A 14,382-nucleotide genomic window follows, 5' to 3' on the forward strand; every position below is an offset into this window, starting at 1 on the left:
GGGTAGAGATAGATGGAGCAGGAGAGGGGAGGGAAAGGGAGATTCTCAATTTTAAAAAGATTTTCACTTCAAATGGTTCAAAGGAAATAAGAGTTTCTATTTATTTAAGCTTCAATTATCTAGAAAATTTGCTTATATTGATTTATTCATTAAATTATGTACTATTTATTAAACATTTACTATATTCTGAACCCTGTGTTAAATACTGGGGAAATAAAATATAAAATAAAAATATGCTAGACAGTCTGTGCCCTCAGGAAGCTTACATTCCAATGGGGGAAGATGGCACAGAAAGGAGAGTAGATATGTGCAATGGCATGACTAACAATGTCTAGACAGTGCTGTCAAGGCTTGGAAACAAGCAAGATAAGGTAAAGTATGGCCTATCAAACCCCAGAGTTGTTCCAGGGATGGAATCTAATTTTCTAAGTAGAAACGGTTTAAATGGGATAGCTCAAATATAGACAACATAGCTGGAAATGTCCTGAAAGTGGCCTGGAACCAAGCAAGGTAAAACCAAAGAAAATAATAACAATTTATTTGCAGTTGTACAATAATAAAAATAGTAATATTACAATGTATTATATTGTACTGTATCATATTGTATATATCATACTTATATTTATTATATATACTGTACTATATATGAGTTAGAATAATAGTTAGAATCTTAAGACTTGCAAAGTCTTAAGATTGTGTGCGCACACACATATATATATGTATGTACATGTACACACACAGACAGCTCTCACTTTATGTAAGTGAACCATTTCACAGACCTCTACAGAAAGCAATTTTTACATAAAGCAAATTTGCCCCTGGATGAAGGGAAGGGAGGCAGGCAGGCAGGCAGGCAGGCAGGCAGGCAGGAAGCCAGCACATGGTTCAAAGACAGGTGGCAGGAAGGCAGGAGGAAGAACAAGGTGCAGAGAGACAGAAGACAGGCATGGAGGCAGATATTTGGGCTAAGCAAGGCAAAGGTCTCCTCTTTTCAGTGCCTGAGGTCTCAAGACAACCCTCAATCTGGTGCCAGCAGTGGTGGTGATCTCTGCTACATCCATTCCTCTGCTTTCACTTGGAGGACTGGGGTTTTTAGTAGGATTTGGGGTTTTCGGGGGGAGGTATAGGGGTAATGGATCACTGAACCAGAGGCCGGAATGCAGAGAGTGCAGTATTGTATACTAAAGTTAACAAGTGTTTTTTTTGGAATGTGGATTTCTTTCAAAATTCTTTAGATAAAGTTGAATTTGTATGATGTGAATTTACATAAAGTAAGAACTGTGTATGTGTGTGTACATATAGAAAAATTATTTTTTTATCTTCATTAGAACCTTGGGAGATAAGTACTATTATTATTTCCATTTTACAAATAAGGAAACTGAGACAGATAGGAGTTAAGTGACTTATATAGCTAAGTATCCAAGCTAAAATTTGAACTTGGGTCATTCTGACTCCAAGTCCACCAAACCACCTAACTGCCTTTCAAAAGTACAGAAGTGTTCCAGGGCTAGAATCTGGTGGGGAGAGAAGAGGGGTAATATCTAAAGTGGAGCTTTCACTATTCTACTTAAAACTGCCGCACAGTTTTGATTACACTAATGGATGATTAGAACAGAGATTTTCCTAACCAGTGGATCATAACCTAACAGAAGATCACAAAGATTTCCAAGGACAGCCCCTAAGCCAATCTCTGCCATCACATCTTCCTCTCTGTGGCTTGAAGACATTATCCTTGTCAATGAGGTGAGCAATCTAACCAATCAGTAACTAATAATACTCTTAGCAACCAAGTCAACACAAGATTTATCACATACCCTCACCCAAAATAATAAAAATTAAGGAAGATCAGAGATTAGTTCTTGTCAGGAAAAAGTTGAATATCCTTGAACTACAACATACTCCTATTATTGATTATATATGAAATTTCCTCTCTTTTGGACCTAACAAAGGACATACTTTCTATTTCCTTGGACTTGTACTCCACCACCTTGGATTCCCAGGAAACATCTTTCCCACTAAATTCAACATCCTGTGAGACTGCAAAGGCTTTGATGTTTGTACTTCTTGTGGATCCTGGATACCCTTGGCCCCTCTGATTGGAGGGTGGTACAATGAACTCCTTCCAAAGCTTCCATTGTAAAGAAGTCTAACAGACCAGGCAAAGCTTCATTTCTCACCAGCTGCACTTCCTGGACTATACTTCACCGTGCCCCATGCCAGGTATCTTCTCTCCCTGCCCTCCTATGCCCCACTTTTCAGCTTTCTTTTCTATGTTGTCTTTCCTCATTAGATTATAAGATCCTTGAGGGAAGGGAGTGTCCCTTTTTTCTTATTTGCATTTCCAACACTTAGTTACAAAGTACTTGGTATATAATAGCTTAAATGTTGACTGAGTAACTGACATACTCCATGATAAAAGTGATTTTCTTTGGCAAGCATGTCTCCTTGCTTTATGCATTACTTAATGTTAATACACAAGAGAACTGTTGAATAAAATTATCAAGAAATGTTATTTTATCTTAACATATTTATTAGAGATGCCTAATGATGGACAAGAGTCTTTGAAGTTGCACTTTGTTCTACTGAATCAAATGTTTTATTTGTAAACAACAAACAACTAAAGCAGGGGGATGTGGCCTTTCTCTTTATGTCAAATTGTGCAACCAAAGATATGTTCCATAATAGAAACAGTCTATAAAAGCCTGAGTGAACCTTTTTAAAACTTTTAAGTATTTAAGCGATGCTTTTTAACATCATCACTTGTCCCAACACCAATACTAAAAATTCTCCCTAATAACCAAAAAAAGTAGTCAAGAAAAACAAATCAAAAGATTGGCTATGTCTGAAAATACATTCATAATTTGTTCCTATAGTATACCACCTCTCTGACAAACCATGCTGTACCATCAGTCCATTTAGTTCTTTAAGCATAATTGGGGGCAGCTAGGTGGCACAGTGGATAGAGCACCGGCCCTGGATTCAGGAGGACCTGAGTTCAAATCCAGCCTCAGACACTTAACACATACTAGCTGTGTGACCCTGGGCAAGTCACTTAACCCCAATTGCCTCACCAAAAAAAAAAATCATAATTGAATATTGAATATTACTATGACCAAAATTCTGAAGACTTTCATTGTTGTTTTCCTTTACATTACTCTGGTCGTCATGTAAATTGTTCTTCCAGTTCTGTTTTGCTCTACATCAGTATAAAGAATCATACATTCAAAGGGAAAGAGACCTGAGGTAATCTAATTCAATCCTTTATTTTTCTAGTTATAAGTGGAGAGGTTATATGACTTGTCTAAGGTCATTAGGAATGTATGGCAGAGTTGGAAGTTTAAAAAAAAATCTTCATATTTCTCTAGATAGTTCATATTCATCATTTCTTATAGACTACTACATTTATGTACCATAAATGGCTTATCCATTTCCCAAATCAATATTACATGTTACTTCCCCATGTTTTCATCAATGATATTCTCAATATGTCCAAAAGATCACAGTCATAAAATTCTAGCAAGAGATATTTCCCTGCATAAAGAGAGGGTCTTGAGATACTAAATTGAAGAAAAAACTGTGCCAGTAGCCTCAAAGCATCACAGAGATTACTCACCAAAACAAGTGTTCATTCAAAACAGATTAATTTAGCAATACACATAGGAAAAACCATATGGGTGAAGAATGCATTTTTCCCCAGATTATGGCATCCAATCAATCAATCAAACAAACAAGCACTTATTAAGTGTCTACTATGTGCCAGGATCTGGTGTACAATACAAAGTACAAAGACAAAAATGAAACAGCTCCTGCCCTCAAGATGCTTCTATTACATGGAGGGAGAAAACATATGGTATGCATCTATGTGGTATATGTGTGTGTGAATAGACATGCACAAGAGATGTTATATAGTTATATAACTATAGCTATACATATAGGTATTGTAAGGGGCTAAAATTCTAGCTATACTATCTAAAATCTAATGAGTGATCACCAATAAATTATAAGCTTTAGCAAGAGTATTTAAATGTTTAGGTATTTCTTAAAGAGCATTAGGATCAGAGAGAAAGGTAAAAAATCTAACTATTTCTAAGAGACCCTATCATCTGACCCACCATGGCGAGGTCAGGAACCAAAAAGAGACCGAACCCCTCTGCCAGTGTCCACTTCCTACTTTATGTCCTGCTCCCAGAAATGGGAGACTCTTCAAATTGATTGGCTGGTAGCCTTGACAGACAGTACCCACAAGCAAACGTCACTTCTTGACACCAAGGACCCTGACCGCGTGGCTTGCCGTCAGAGGACTTCTCCTCATGGCAGAGCCTTTCTACAGTAAGTCTCCAGTAGGTTGCACCATTCCAATAGTTACAGTCCCCCCTTTGTTTCACTGGAAAACCCAAATGGGTTTGCTCAATGAAACAGTATCTCACATAAAGCATTTATCACCCTATTTATCTTGGACATTCATTACAGATGAACAATAACCTGAGCCTAGAAGTGAATGCAGAGAATGGACTGAATTTCATTTGAAGAATTATGCAGTGCTTTCAATGACACCAAAATGCTCCCTGACACAAAACTCTATATTTTTTAAGTAGTATATATTATCCAGATGTAAGAATGTATATACACATACATACCCCCCCACACACACACAAAAACACATATATGGCAATGAATCATTTAGGTCACAGTCTCTAAAGAATCAAAATTACATGTAGCCCAGTGCATAATGGAAAGATATAAACAGGTTGCAAAATATTTAGACAAAAATTCAAAAGCACAAAAGACATCACTGATAAAAAGAGAATGAATAAAAATGAAGACAGGTCAATCAGATAGCAAGAACAAGAGTTAACAGAAACAGCTGGTGGTACAGCATATGGAGCACTAGACCTGGAAACAGAAGACCTGAGTTCAAATTTGGTCTCAGACACATACTCACTATGTGACCCTGAACAAGTTACTTAACCCTTATTTGCTTCACTTTCCTCATCTGTAAAATGAGCTGGAGAAGGAAATGGCAAGAAATCCCCAAATGGGGTCACAAAGAGGTAGCCACAACTGAAATAACTGAATAACAACAAAAATGGATGTATGTTTATCCCTTAGACATAGTGGTAAATACAACCATTTCTACTGCCTAGTCCTATGGAATTTATACCCTGTCAATACAATACCATTGAGTAGTATTCTAAGATGCCTCATTTGCAACCACATTCTCCAGTTAATTCATTTTTTTCAGCTTCCAGCATTTTTCATATTAGTATACATGTATTTTAGCTGCGTTGGTTTTTTTCCCCTGTAATTTCCCATCATATTTATCATTTTTAGATGGATCAACTACCACCATAGCTATTTTTCCTCAAGCATGCAAATTCCCTCCTGATTATGGAATATCAATTTTTTATTTAAAAACCACTCCAATTTTTAGTACCAATATCCTGGTACCATTATGGTCTATCCTATTCCAAAAGGTTCCTCAGTTCATGCATATTCTACAACCCGTGCCCTTTCAAAAGCCACACCAAAAAATCCAGTAAAATTACTCTGTACATAATACTTTCTATTTGATCTAAAGAAATTTAGGATTTAAAAGTTTCCAAAAGAATCTTGCCTGGAGATAGAGAAAATCATATCACAATTACCCTAGTGTTATATACTTCCTATTTTCTTATAGTTAACAGTAATGAACAGTGTGTCTCACCAAGCTACAATAAAATACAATTATTCTTTGGATTTTTTTCACAAAAAATCTTTATACCTTATCTTAGAGACAAGCCTAACACCAGCACTAGTTCAGGTTTACTGTCAGGACTAAAAGAAGGACCCACAAGCCTTACAACAGTTAACAAAAGGAATTGTCCTTCCACACAACAAAGATGCAACGAGAATGAACTCAACTGCTCTGGATAAAGCCTTCCTGTCTACATATGTAGACTCAGGTCAATAGGGCAAGGCATAGTAACTACTGTGAGCTTCAGAAACCCAACAACTTAGGGATTGTTTATACCCCTTGTATGACCAGGAAATTGTGTTAAGGGAAGCAGAGGCCAATCAGGTCCCAAGCTCAGCTTTGCTGTTTTTTAGGGAAACTAATTCCTACTGTGGAGAAACAAGGAAAAACTGGTCCTATCACACTTTAGAAACCTTGGGCAAACCAAATGTTATTTGTACCTCACTGCTAAATCTTCAGACTTACCTTTCTTCATAATTTCCCTTTAAAATATAAGGTCCTTGAGGGCAGGGACTATTTTTTTCATTTTTGTCTTTGTATCCCTGGGGTTTAGCACAGCGCCTTGTACATTGTTAGTAGTCAATAAATGCTTTGAAATTGAATGATTATTTCCTCCCAAAATACATATGAATATTATTTAGATTACCAACACTCATAATATCCAGGTTATATTACATATTAGTGCACAAATATATATTCCCTTTTAAAAAATAAATGAATTTTACCTTTTCCCAGTCAATTCAACTTGGCCCTTCTTATTAAAGATGAACTTGGAATCATTATATCCCCATCCATTCCACTTCATAAGTTCTTGCCTAAATGAAAAAGGGAAATATATGAGATCCCAGTTCAACAGCCCCCATATGAACAAATCCTTGACAGTTTTAAAGAACAGTCTTTATAGTTACTAACATTAGTTTACTAGAAAGACTAATGTGAACTGATACAAAGTGATGTGAGTGCAACCAGAAAAATATTATACACAGTAACAGAAATATTGCAGTGATGATCAACTGTAAAAGACTTAGCTACTCTGATCAAAACAATGATCCAGAGACAATTCCAAAAGACTTAGAATGAAAAATGCCATTCATCTCCAGAGAGAGAACAGATGAACTCTTGAATATAGATTGAAGCATACTTTTTTTTGCCTTATTTTTCTTGAGGCTTTTTTGTGTGTGCTTTCTTTTGCAATAGGGCTAATATGGGAATGTTTTGTATGACTTCACATGTCTAACCAATTTGTATGATTTCATATGACTTCACATTTCAAACTACTTGCTTTCTCAAGGGGTAGGGAAGAGGTGGGAGGGGAGAAGAGAACATGAAACTCAAAAAAAATTTTTAAAGGGTTAATTTTTTACATACAATTGGGATATATTTAATGAAATAAAAATATATTTAAAAAGATAATAGTTTAGATGAAATGGGGGCAGCTAGGTGGCACAGTGGATAGAGCACCAGCCCTAAATTCAAAAAGCCCTGAGTTCAAATCTGGCCTCACATGCTTGACACTTACTAGCTGTGTGACCCTGGGCAAGTCACTTAACCCCAATTGCCTCACCAAAAAAGAAAGAAAGAAAAGTTTAGATGAAATGAAATACACAGAAAATACCTTACTAACAATATTTGTAAATTATTTCACCCTTAATAATTTACTTCAAATTGATATTAAGATAGACCTTGTATTATTTTCTTATTGATCTTATTTACGAGTAATTGGTTTTAACTTTGGGGTATCACCTCACACCTATCAGTGGCAAATATAAGAAAAACGGAAAATGTTGGATGTTGGAAGGGATGTCGGAAAACTGGGACTTGTGAACTAATCCAACCATTCTGGAGAGCAATTTGGAATTATGCCCAAAGGGCTATCAAACTGTGCATACCCTTTGATATAGCAATACCACTAAGTTTATATCCCAAAGACATCCAGAAAAAAAAACCGATTTGTACAAAAATATTTATGGCAGCTCTTTTTGTGGTGGCTAAGAATTGGAAATCAAAGAAATGTCCATGAGTTGGGGAATGGCTAAACAAGTTGTGGTATATGATTGTGATGGAATATTATTGTGCTAGAAGAAATGACAAACAGGATGATTTCAGAAAGGCCTGGAAAGACTTATATGAACCAATGTATAGTGAAATAAGCAAAACCAGGAGAACATTGTGCACAGTTGACAGCAATATTGTTGGATAAAGACTATAAACGACTTAACTATTCTCAGCAATACAATGATTCAAGACAATCCCAAAGGACAATAATAAAGCATTGTGAGAAAACAGAACTCCAAAAACTTCTGGAACTTGGTGATATGTCAAAGGCTTATTTATTGTCATTCTCACGAGAACGGGCCATTCCCTAGTGGAATGGGCAAAAAAATGTAGGCTCAAAGCCTTTTTATCTCTTAATGCAACTGGCCCCTCCCTTTCTTCCCCAATTACAATCCGGGTGCTAAAAACTAGCCAATTGGAACTCGGTGTAGCCAGTAGGGGAGGCAACACAGGGACAACCCTTCAACTCCTCCCCCATATGACCAGAGTAGGGTTTCCCTGAATCATGTGATGGGGGGGGGGGAGGCTTTTAATGCAGTTGAGAGGAGCCCAACCCCCATTTCCTCAAAAGCATACTATCCACCTCCAAAGAAAGAACTAATATTGATTGAACACAGACTAAGTTTCACTTTCTTTCATTTTTTTCTTTTATTCAAGTTTTCTTATACAAAATTGCTAATATGATGTTTTATATAATTGCACATATATAACCTATATCTGATTGCTTACCACCTCAGGGAGGGGGGAGGGGAAAGAAGTAATGATAGAATTTGGAACTCAAAACTTTAAATTAAAATGTTTGTTATTATTTTTTTAAACTATTGTTTTTGTTCTGTAACAGCTTAAGTCATATTTCTTTGTCTCTGAACTTAGTTCAGAGTTCAGTTGGCCTATGATGGGTTAAGTTTAAAAATCCAGCATTCTTGCCTCAAGAAATTTAACTGACCTTGGAGAATGTGTGTGAACAAATACGGAGTTTGGGCCTAATATCTTTATGCCACCAAGCTATCCTTCCAGGATGTGTGGTCTGCTGTCCAAAAATCTGGGCCACTATTTCACACCTGGACTCAAACAAAGAGCATTTATTAGTCTCATGAAAGAACAGGCTGGGGGGGGGGGTGTAAGGAGCTGGGGGAGGGGTTCGCTGCTAGCCCCCATTACCAAACTTCCAACCAATCATGTTGTTTCCTGTACCTCGTCTTTGTAAATGAGCATGTTGCCTTCAATTCCATGTCACTTTCCCGGTTCTGTTATTTGTTCCATATTCCTCAAACCCTATATAAGGGGAACTGTCCTCAGGGTCTTTAGCATTAATGAAGGCAAGCCACAGCTGGCCCCTATGAATAAATGTTATCTTGCTCAATTTATCCTTTTCTTACAATTCAATCCTGACACTATATACTGAATTGCACTCTAAACAGATTATAGGATTTGCAACTGAAAGGACACTTTTAAAGATTATCTAGTCCAAGGATAGGCAAACTATAGCCCCAGGGTCAAATACTACCTTCGGTTTTCTACTAGGCTTGAATTTATCTAACCACCTCCACTTACTGAAGAGGAACTAGGCGAGAAACTGAGGGGAGGGGTTCAGTCCTCTCACCATCCACAGGTGAGGGTTAGCCTGGGAATACACCCACAGGTGACTACTGTGTATTCAGATTAAGAGATTTCCGGCTGGGAAAGCGGATTCAGATTGTATATTCAGTTTGAGAATAGAAGCAGATACTCAAATGCTAAAGTCCACAAATGGGGGTTAATTCAAATAGAAAAGAACTTCCCAAGGAAGTTTTAGGAGAAACAACTTCCCAAGAGAAAATAGCTGTGCAATCACCATTAGGGATGGGAAGAGATAAAAAGGCCGTCGAGCCTCCATTTTCTGGTTCACTCCACTAGGGGTGACCCATTCTCGCGAGAATGACAAATAATGCTGAGTTCCGGAAGTTATTGTAGTGATATTTCTCACAAACTTGAAATCTAGAATGATAAACTGATGGGCCCAAGATCCCAAAGCTCAGTGTATACCCGATTGAAGGTAATACTATTAAGGCTCTCCTTCACAGTCACAGGGATTTATCCTGTGCACTACTAAAGGTGTCCCTCAAATTCTCTTTACTCAATTAATCAAAAAAAGTATTTATTAGGTGCCTAATATATGTCTGGCTCTGTGCTGGGCCCATTAGGAAACAAAGACAAAAGTAAAAGTCCTTGCACCCTTTGGGAGTTCATAATCCAAATGAACAAGTCAGCAGTAGGTATAAAGGCATAAACCAAAAAAAATAAATAAATAAAAGATAATTGTGAAGAAAAGCACCAGCTGTTAGGGGTAGGAGATAGGAAATCTGGAAAGGTTTCATGTAGAAAGGTGCTTGAAATGAGCTTTAAAGTAAACTAGAAATCCTAAGAACATGTTTTCGGTATGGGGGAAAGTCAGTGCAAAGGTATGGAATGCCACATCTCAAGCACAGTAGGAAAGCAAGGTTACACAGGGCTTTACTTGCCAACTAGGAGTTTATATTTTATCTAAGGGGAAGTTTGGTGGCACAGTGGATAGAGTGCTGGGCCTAAAGGCAGGAAGGCTTCTTCCTGAGTAATTTGGCCTCAGATACTTACTAGCTGTGTGACCCTGCACAAGTCACTTAACCCCATTTGCTTCAGTTTCCTCCTCTGTAAAATGAGCTGGAGAAGGAAATGGCAAACCATCCCAGTATCTTTGCCAAGAAAACTCCAAATGGGGCCACTAAGAGTCAGACACAAATGAAATGACTAAACAGCAACAATTTGATCTAGAAGTACTAGGGAGCCACTGGAGTTTATTGCGTTTAGGAAGGACATAGTCAGACCTGAGCTTTGGTAGCTCGGTGAAGGATAGACTGAGGGGAGAGACTCAAGGAAGAGCGAAAGAAAATATAAAGATACTGGGGAGATAGAAACGAGATTACATAGTTATCCCTGGCTCTCATTTAATACAAAAATTCAGCAGCAGGGTAGTTACTAGGTAAAGAATTCTTTGGTCATGGAAACCCATGAAACAAAGAGACAAACAATAAACCAGCAAACCAACAAGTTTGTTTTATTAGTAACAGATATCTCAGGGAAATGAGGAGGAGGGAAAGGAGGTACTCATTTAAAGAAAAAAACAAGGTCAAATTCTTAGGATTTATGGTAGGTTGGTTGTTTTGTTTTGTTTTGTTTTTATACACACCATAAAAGTTTCATGGTCAAATGAAATGTAAAAGAATACAACCTTTAGTACACATCCGAAAGATTCTTGTTGTGCCAGAGAGCGTTATACTATTATCGTGTTTTTATGTAAGAGAAACTTCATATAGATAGGAGAAATCTTAGGAATCTTCTAACCCAAACCTTTCTTTTTTAAAAAATTTTATGTATATTTTGCTTTTAAATCATCTCAATTTCCAAATATATGGATCCTTTCTCTCATACCTAGGGAAGATAAAAAGCAATTCAACAAAATGGACCATCACTTTGACCAAGCTATACATTATATGCATTATTCCACACCCATGGTTTCCCCCTAAACCCTTTAGCAAAAAAAAAGAGGGAGTTGCATTTCCTTATCTCTACTCAGGAGCCAAGGCTGAACATTTTAATTATACATTATTCAGTTTCTTTTTTGTATTTTTTTTTGCATTAAAACTATTATTTACTTTTCTGGTTCTGCTTATTTCACTCTGCATTAATTTAAATAAGTCTTCCCATACTTCCAAAGAATTTTTCAGTGAATCTGTTCTTACAGTAATATCATATTATATTTATGTACTACAATTTGTTTACCATTGCCCAATCATTCCCTAATTGCTTCCAATTCTACAATTACTACCCCCCAAAAAAGTGTTGCAATAGATATATTTATACTCCTGTGGAGTATATGTCTTAACAGTGGAATCTCTAAATCAAAGAGGACGTTCATTTTAATCATTTTTTAAAAATCATAATTCCCTAATTCCTTTGGAGAATCCAATCCTTTCATTTTACCAATGAGGAAACTGAGGCCTGGAGGCTGATTTGTGCAATGCCACGCTGCAAAATAAATGGTGGTAATGTAGGTCTCCTGCTCAACTTCAGTGTAACGTTCTTCCCATTACACGAGGCTGCTAATCTGATTACAATCTGACCAACTAAAAGCATCAATTAAACCACAATACATCCTTTTAAAAAATCTTACTAAAATGGTTCAGAGCTCTTTAGTGCCTATCAACTCATTTGATCTTGACTTTCAGAAGAAAAAGACAAACAGGAAAACAAGCCACTTAAACATAGTAGGTCAAAACACAGACTAACACTCAGGTTCTCCTTTTTCAACTGACACCAGCTATTATTCTATTATATTGTGAAAATGCACAACAAAAGAAAATGGTGACAATAAATGGCAACATATGGACACAAGGTGGCAGTATTCTCCCACCATAATATAATACCATTTATATAGTCTTCGTTTCTTTATCCAATGGTAGCCAATTTTTTATTGAAAGGTTTAACAGAGGTTATTGTGTTACGGACATACATTTTTTTTTCCTTTTTCCCTCAAATTGTAAACTTTTCATTATCATAACAGTCCTGGTAACTGGTTTATCCGTACAGTATTTTTCAGACTATATTTCCTATTGACTTTGTTAATCTCTGGATATTCATGTTTTGTCACAAATTTAAATTATATTTTAACTGAAACTCTAGCACTGATAGTTCCAAAGAATAAATAGCTAGATAGTTAACACAGTTTTTATGAAGAAAGCACTATATAAGTGTTATTTTTGCTTAGCGGTTTCCAGTCGTGTCAACTCTTTGTGACCCCATTTAGGGTTTTCTTGGCAAAAATATTGGAGTGGTTTGTCATTTTCTTCCTTCTCCAGCTCATTTTGTAGATAAGGAAACTCAGGCAAACAGGAGAAAATTATTTGCCCAGGGTCACACAGCCAAGTAAATATCCACATTTGAACTCAGGTCTTCTTGACTGGAGTCCCAGCACTCTATCTTCTGTGCCACCTAGCTGCCTCATATAAATGTAATTATGATTATTAATGAATGTGGATACTTTCACTATATCGCCAGAAAAAAAGATTTTTTAAATTTAGCTTCATACCATGTTAAACTGAAATAAATCCAGTATGGTTAGTGAATAATGAATATGTAAAGTAAGACATTAAGATTAATTTTAAATATATAATAAAGTTGGGAGATTTAAATGAAGACTTTGAAAGAGTCCATCTCACCAAATAAGAGGAAAAAACATTATACTGTCACAGCCAATCAAAATCAAATTTAAAAAAAATTATGAGAATTTTCAGAGATTCTAATAAATGAAAAGGAAACAAGACCTCAGCTATGTTATTTTGATTTGTACTTGTTCAGCGCTAACAGATGTTTAATCATTTCTTTCATAAATAACATTAAAAATTACAAGTATTGCTATATTTGATTTACAAAGAGAAATATAAATTTATATTCAGGCACTGGGAATCTAGTTCTAATTCTCTAACCATTCAGTAGCAATTTAAACCAAGTCAAGTCAATATCTTGTATGTCAAACTCTAAATAAGTAACCTTTCATATCAGGAAAAATTTTTATGACTTAAAAGACTTGAACTACTCAAAAGAGAACATGGGAAAAATGAGTCAATGAAATTGTTATTTATTCTGGAGAAAAAGTAAATTGAAGATTATTTTCAACTATACCAAGATAATTATTCATTTGCTGTTTACCTATCTATTTGGAAGTAAATATAAGCAAATAATATATGTATGTGTGTACACACACAGACACAGGCACACATACATAAGTATTTTCCTGATTGGTAAGATTACCCTGAGATAATCTATCCCATCTGTCCATTAACAAAAGTTGAAAGTTAAACCAAATGACCTTTCAAGATATATAAAAGAACCTTATCACCCCAATAATATAGCTCTAAAAGCATTTAAAGCTCTCTGACTTCCTCAAACAAAATATCTTCTAAAAGAATTCAAATTAAGCAAATTGAATATACCACTTCATCTTTATAAAATCTTTTCAATAGAAAGGTTCTTGCAAGAAGAAAAAATAACTTTCTGAGAATATAAGTGAAACAAGTATGGGAGACTTCAATAAAACATGAAGAATTTTGTAATCAGTCAATCCATCTCTCCATGATCTCTGAATCCGCAACAGTAAAAGAGAAAAGTACAAAGTAATAAGATTCCAAGTTGTTGCATTTTATTTGATTACAATACAAGCAATACTTTGAGGACTAGATCCCCCCCTGACCCTGGCAATGAGGGTTAAGTGACTTGCCCAGGGTCACACAGCCAGTAAGTGTCAAGTGTCTGAGGCCAGATTTGAACTCCAGTCCTCCTGAATCTAGATTTATCCACTGTGCCACCTAGGACTAGATTTTGAAAAGTATTTTTCAATGTTGCCAATTTTCAGGTGTTTGGTAAAGGAAACTGGTGTATTCTGCCTCTGATCCTTCTATTCCTGATTCAGCTTCTTCCATCTTAAATAGTATGCAAGGAAAAAAAAACAAAAACCTGGTAAACTCAAATGGAACTCAATGTAAACTCAAAAATAATAACGGAAAAAAAGTTTAAATATC

The 14,382-nt window shown here is 36.1% G+C and overlaps 1 protein-coding gene across 1 annotated transcript in view; it reads right to left on the reverse strand.

Moving 5' to 3' along the window:
* The window catches only part of AGPS (alkylglycerone phosphate synthase), a 152,995-nt gene that overhangs the window by 119,218 nt on the left and 19,395 nt on the right, over positions 1–14,382 (reverse strand). The window contains 1 exon segment of the mRNA XM_043993254.1: positions 6,460–6,549. Coding sequence (XP_043849189.1) covers positions 6,460–6,549 — 90 coding nt within the window.

This window comes from Dromiciops gliroides, chromosome 3 (genome assembly GCF_019393635.1).
Source record: "Dromiciops gliroides isolate mDroGli1 chromosome 3, mDroGli1.pri, whole genome shotgun sequence".
In the NCBI taxonomy this organism is placed as follows: Eukaryota; Metazoa; Chordata; class Mammalia; order Microbiotheria; family Microbiotheriidae; genus Dromiciops; species Dromiciops gliroides.